General features: G+C 52.6%; 1 protein-coding gene across 1 annotated transcript; it reads left to right on the top strand.

Moving 5' to 3' along the window:
• Positions 1 to 2148: 2148 nt before the first annotated feature.
• Positions 2149 to 2559, top strand: LOC144148246 (uncharacterized). The gene has a single exon (XM_077679815.1). It carries the CDS (start codon positions 2149 to 2151, stop codon positions 2557 to 2559), a length of 411 nt encoding a protein of 136 aa, XP_077535941.1.
• The last annotated feature ends 3651 nt before the right edge of the window (positions 2560 to 6210 follow it).

Genomic DNA, 6210 nt, shown 5'->3' with positions numbered 1-6210 from the left:
CCGCCAATGAGAATGCGCCTGTGTTCGACGGAGTCATGATGAGTCACATGCTCGACTCGGTGTTTGTAGCAAACAATTGATATACCACCACAATTCGTCCCCAATCATATACATTAACTGCAAGCATTGTGTGGGCTGGGAAAATTACTGGCAGAATTTTGATATTCTCAAAAATTCAGAAGATATGCAGATCCAACCATTCTATAGGCCAGTTGCCCGTGCACAACAATATTGGCGGCCCGATTTTTTGGCTTTTTTTTGGCAGGAACCCCAGTGCTTGTAGAAATCAAGGGAGCGGGCATTTCTGAGCATGGTTTTAGTGTGACCCAGGTGACCATTGTTATTTGCTCAAGTTACTGCATTCCACATGTAAAAGCTAGGTCGGCAGTGTGACGCCGGCACACGCGGGGAGCAGGCGCTCTTGTGAGCCGAGCATACAGAGGCCAGATACTATCTTGCGCCGCATCGCTAACAATTGTTATCAGCGCTCTTGCGGCATGGTGACAAGGCAAACATGCGAGCGATCAGAGGGCACCATATCGCAGTGGGACACGCAGCCTCGCTCCCGTCATCTCAACTGCGCATGTCCGTGCGTTTTCTACTGCCGCTGCTAGGTGACGCAACCGGTACCTTCGGCCGTGCGCTCCGCGGTTCGTATTTGAATTTTCCATGACGGTACATGGACCACTCGGGAACGGGGTAGCCATTCTCATCCGAAAAAATGTTTCGGGAACCCAGCACGCCACGGCGCAGAGCGGGTGCGAGCACACGCTCGTAGAAGTCCCCGCACAGGGAATTGGCAGCACAAGAAACATATTCGTGATGAGTGCGTACTGCATGCCGTCTGAGAGGCAGTACGACTTCGACCGCACCGTCCAGTAGGCGAAGACGTTGGCGGGCACCAGGCCACTCCTGATCCTCGGTGATTTCAACGCACGACACACGCTATGGGGTTACAACTTTTTGAACGAGAGAAATACCCCTGGTATGAACCATAGAAGACCAAGACCTGGTTCTACTTAATCAACCGGGAGTCACTTCGAGAAGAGACAACAGCATGGCCAAGGGCGCCACGCCGGACCTGTCGTGGCTGACCTGGTCGCCCCATGCGTAGTCGAGATGCCAAGAGCTCGACCTCTGTCCGGACCACAGCATCATCAGTATCACTGTCTGCGGTCCCCGTTTCCGAGCCGAGCTGGGCAAGGCCGGGATCACCGATAGGGTCAGGATGAGAAAGTTCACCCAGGAAGACGAAGACGCCATGGCGAAGACGCCGGGAAAGAGTACAAGAGACAGTCTTACGAGGAATGGGAACGTAACCAGAAGCAGGCCCTGTAAAAGTTCACCCAGAAAATAGCGATGACGACGCAGACGCCATTCGTCGACGCCAGGCTGTCCAATACGTGGGTGGCCTTCAATCGCTAACTCGACGGTGGAAGCGTCAGCGACGCAACAGAAAGCTGGCCAGACGCATCGCCTTGCTTCACAAGCAAATCACCGAGTACGCGGCTATGTTACGCGAGGAAAATTGGTTCAAGATGTGCGACGGTCTTCAAGGTCAGCTGTCCATGCGGAAGACGTCGACGTCCTGCGCCACCTCATCGACACGACGAGCAGCAAAACGGTGACCAACCACACCCTCACGAAGGTGCTCAACTCGTACAATGGCGACAGCTCAAGGACCTCGCGGACAAATAATACCTGCAGACCGAGAAGGGCGTACACCCGATCCCGTAGGAGTACGAAGGCCGCGACAACGAAGACTTCGACCGACCGTTTACCATGGCAGAACTGTGGACTGCTAAAGACGAGAGCAACAATTGAAGTGCACCCACCAAGAACGCCATAACTTACAAGTTGTTCGCCAACATGAGCGATACGGCGGCGCGCGAGCTCCTGCGGCACGTCAACGAAGCCTGGTAGAGATCGCGGTTGCCGCGCGAGTGGAAGGAAGAAGATGTGCGATTCCTCCCGCAGCCCAGAAAGGCCCCCTCTATAGACAAAATGCGTCCCCTTTCCCTCAAGTCCTGCGTCGGAAAAGTCATGGAGCGCATGGTTCTACGTCGGTTGCAGGGGCATCCCGAAGAAACGGGGCAAATGCCGGCGACGGCGTTCGGTTTTTGCAAACATCTGAGTACCCAAGACGTAATGGTGCAGCTTCACGACATGATGGTGAAAAAAACAACGAGGCACGGTCCGCGGGCGATCCTCGCTCTGGACCTGAAATGTGCCTTCGACAACGTGACAAGTGCGAGCCGGCTGTCGAATTTGAAAATGACAATGTGTGACCGGAGAACCTTTGGCTACGTGGAGGACTTTTTGACCAACAGGACAGCAACCATAACAGTAGAAGGGGAGAATACGGTTCCCATCGAGCTCGGTGAGCGGGGCACCCTGCAGGGGTCTGTCCGGTCTCCCCTGCTCTTCAACCTGGCTGTCCTTCCCTTACATCATTTACTCGAACAAATAGACGGCATTGACCACTCCCTTTACGCCGACGACATCACGGTGTGGACGAAGAAGGGCGGTTCCGACGGGCGGATCGAGGATTCCTTATAGCGTGGGGCCATGACCGTGCATGGGTACGCAAAGTTTTGCGGGTTGTGCTCCGCACCGCAGAATACGGAAGTTTTAGTCGAACAGCCGGGCAGACCCAAGAAGGTGCCCCAAGCTGCCGTCATGGTCAGAATCGAAGGCTTATAGGTCAAGCCGACGCAGAGGTGTAGGATACTGAGCCCCTGCGGCGGAACAACGGGAAAGCGCATGCCGGCGTCGTTAAAATCAAAACCACCACGGAACAGCAACTCGGCTTGTTACGACGGCTGTTTAACAGAAATTGAGGCCTAAAGAGGACTACGCCATCAACCTGGTTCGGGCGTTTGTCGTGTCGAGGGTCACCCACTCGATCCCGTATCTCCAGCTAACCAGCTTACGAGGATACAGAGAAACACCCTCAACACGTTCATTCGCAAGGCAACGAATCAAGCTCTGGGCGCTCCCATCTTCTCGTCGACCCGACGACTACAGGACACGGGCATGCACAATACGGTGGACGAGCTGATGAAGCTCCCCTATCTAATCAACGCGTCAGACTAAGTAGCACAGAACAAGGACGCGCCGTCCTTCGCTAGCTGGGACGGCGGATAGAACATATACCCACGACGGCGCCCCTACCTGAGATGTGGAAGGAGGCAATCGAAGCCAAGCCCCTATCCCGTAACATGATTCAGTGTAAGGATGAAGGGCGGCGCGATGCGCGGGCCCAAGCCCTGGCCCGACAGCCGTCGGAGAATCCCGGGGCTTTTTACGTGGACGACTCGCTAGGAAAGGCAGTGACCGGGCGGCGGCGTCGTTACGACACACGACCGACTGATCGTCACAGCATCGACGAGGACGAGAGATCCCTGTATAGCACCTGTGGCTCTGGTGCTCGCTCAACCGGGCGTCGAGGCCCTGGTCACGGACTCTAATACTGCGTACGGCAACTACCGAAGGGGACGTGTTTCCTCCGCAGCTTTGCGATTTTGAAGAACAACGGGACAACGGGACGAGCCATTGACCTCGTGTGGGTCCCGGATCACATTGGGGTAGCAGACAACACCATGGACGACTACCGCGCCAGCGAAATCACGTTCTGGGCAGCCACCCTGTCGCGCAATGAGGCGGATACCCCGACCCCAATGACAAGCTACAGACAGATTACTCGAGCTTGCAGGGAAGAACGGCGCACTCTAACCAGGCAACCACAAACGATCCCGCGAGGAGTGCAGGCGGGGTCGCTCGCGCACTCCGCCCTGCTCCATCGCATGTATCCCGAGTTACACGACGCCACCTGTCCTTTCTGCAATCAGACCGACGGCACCCTGTCGCACGTCATGGCGGAATGCGCGTTCCTCAAGAGTACACTTCTCCCTACTCCCTCCTCTACACTCCCTATCCTACCTCCACTCGCCCCCCCACTCCGTGAGCGATGGGACACCTTTTGGTCCAGCCCCGCCAACCCATCTAGCACTGGCGGCCACGGGCTAGAAGTTGTGGGCGACATATGGGTCCCCTGAACAGGGAACCACCCCCGTCTGTAGCCTGTAGGCACAACCAAATCTTTTTGGCTCAATAAATGTTGTTTTATTATCATAATCCCCAATTTCAGTTGAACCTTTTTAGTGAGCCTCCATGTTTCTTTTCCGTAGGGAAGTACCGGTTAGTTACAGCTGTTATACACTTTATTCTTCAGAGACAATGGTGGGCTGCCATTTATCATCTGAGAATGCAACGAAATGCAGCCACCCCACTCTTATCCTTCTAATTATCTCTGTCTCATGTTTAGGATCCGGGTCTAAGTAGATATATTGCAGGTGTACTAGATATATTCGCTTACCACTTCCACTGTCTCCCCACTTATCTCAAACCGCTTGCTCTCCCGAGATTATTATGCATTACTTTAGTTTTCTACATAATATTTTCAGGCCAACGATTCTATTCTCGTTAGAACATTGACTTGTTAAAGACGACATTTCCTTGCTAAAGCCAGGCAAGGCAATGTCATCACAAATAGGGAAATAGTTATAGTAACCGAGGAGTTCTATATGGATCTGTACAGTAGCCGTGACACGAAGGAAATAGTTGGGAGTAGATAAACATAGCGCCAGTAATGACAGGAGAAGTAAAGGATGCTTTGAAAAAAATGCAAGAGGGCAAAGCACGTGGTGAGGATCAGATGACAGCCGACCTCTTGAAGAATCTGTAAATCCTTATACTCAATGCCTAAGGGCCGCGATTGTATCTGAACCTTATAAGAACGCCAACATCAATCTAATCAAAAAGCAAGATGACATGGACGACTTCAAAAAACTGCCCGATCAACTTACTATCAGTCGTATAAAAGGTACTTACCAAGATAATAGCTAACACAATTTTTGCCCCCTTTGATTTCAGTCAACCTAATGAACAAGCAGGGTTTCGTATAGACTGTTCAACAATGGACAATATTGACATACACAATCATGTGACAGAGAAATGCGCGGAGTGTACTCAATCCCTATATATATAGGCTTCATAGATTACTAGAAAGCATTTCACTGCCGAATCCTCAGTACGCTTTCAAGCATTGCGGAATCAGGGTGTAGACGAGCATTACGTAAGAATGCTAAAGGATATCTACACTGAGTCCAGAGTTACCAACGTCCTACATAAGGAGATCAGTAAAATACCAATAAGGAAGGGCGTCAGACAAGGAGACACAATCTCTCCAATGTTATTCACAGAATGGTTACGTGTGTCACAACCCCCTGTGCTCGCTCACGCAAACAAAAACGCCCGGCAACAGTTATTTATACTTGCAGGGTGACCGGCCCGTGCGTGTGCGAAGTTGCTCGAGTTACTGAGAGTTCACATGGGTGCACGACTACGTTTTAAACAAAATACTTTCACTTCATGCACAAGAAGAGATTACATGGGGACAGGCAACGCTAGACAAAAGAGACAAGAGAAAAAAGCTTTACGTGGACATCGGCTTTGTGTGCGGGGGGCACTAAGCTGGGGGATGCCGTAGATTGGGCACACGTGCGCGCTGGGCGGCTACCGCACGGTGTTAACTACACAAGCAACAACGACAAAAAAACTAAATACACATTGGGGGCAATACAGAGAACTTCTCCCTAGGGAGGCATACATCTTAACCCTATGCAACAACAAAATATTACATAGCAAGTACGCAGGCTGCAAGGACACAAGAAACACTTTAAGAGAAGGCATACATCCTAACCCTAGGAGTGGCTATGGGCAACGGCGAGTTCAATGACAGAAAGTCACGGCGAAGTCGAGTACGCTTCGCCGGGCAGCCGCTTACACTTTTGGGTGCTCCGGGTACGGAGTCTGGTTCGTCTTGGGACTCGCGACGGCGAGTCGAACTTGTTCCCGAAGACGAGGCGCTGTTCGTTCTGCCGCGGGCCTACCGACGGATTGCCGCTAAAGCCGCGTCGCGCAGGAGCAGTCACTTACGCTTTTCGGGGCCCGGGGTGTGGAATCTTGTCGGCCTGATGACTAGCGACGACAAGGCGAACTCATTCCTGTAGACCTGGCGCTTGTCGACCCACGGCAAGCCTAGCGGCGGACTTGCGCTAAATCCGCGTCCCTTCCCAGCGTCTTGCACGCTGATAAATATCCAGTTGACTGCCAGAAGCTCCTGCTCGATAACCCTAAAATAGACTT

Source organism: Haemaphysalis longicornis, unplaced genomic scaffold (genome assembly GCF_048455015.1).
Source record: "Haemaphysalis longicornis isolate Haplotype H1 unplaced genomic scaffold, Haemaphysalis longicornis Haplotype H1 scaffold_8, whole genome shotgun sequence".
Taxonomy (NCBI): domain Eukaryota; kingdom Metazoa; phylum Arthropoda; class Arachnida; order Ixodida; family Ixodidae; genus Haemaphysalis; species Haemaphysalis longicornis.
Note: the sequence above shows the minus strand (reverse complement) of the source record. Positions and strands in the feature narration are given on the sequence as shown.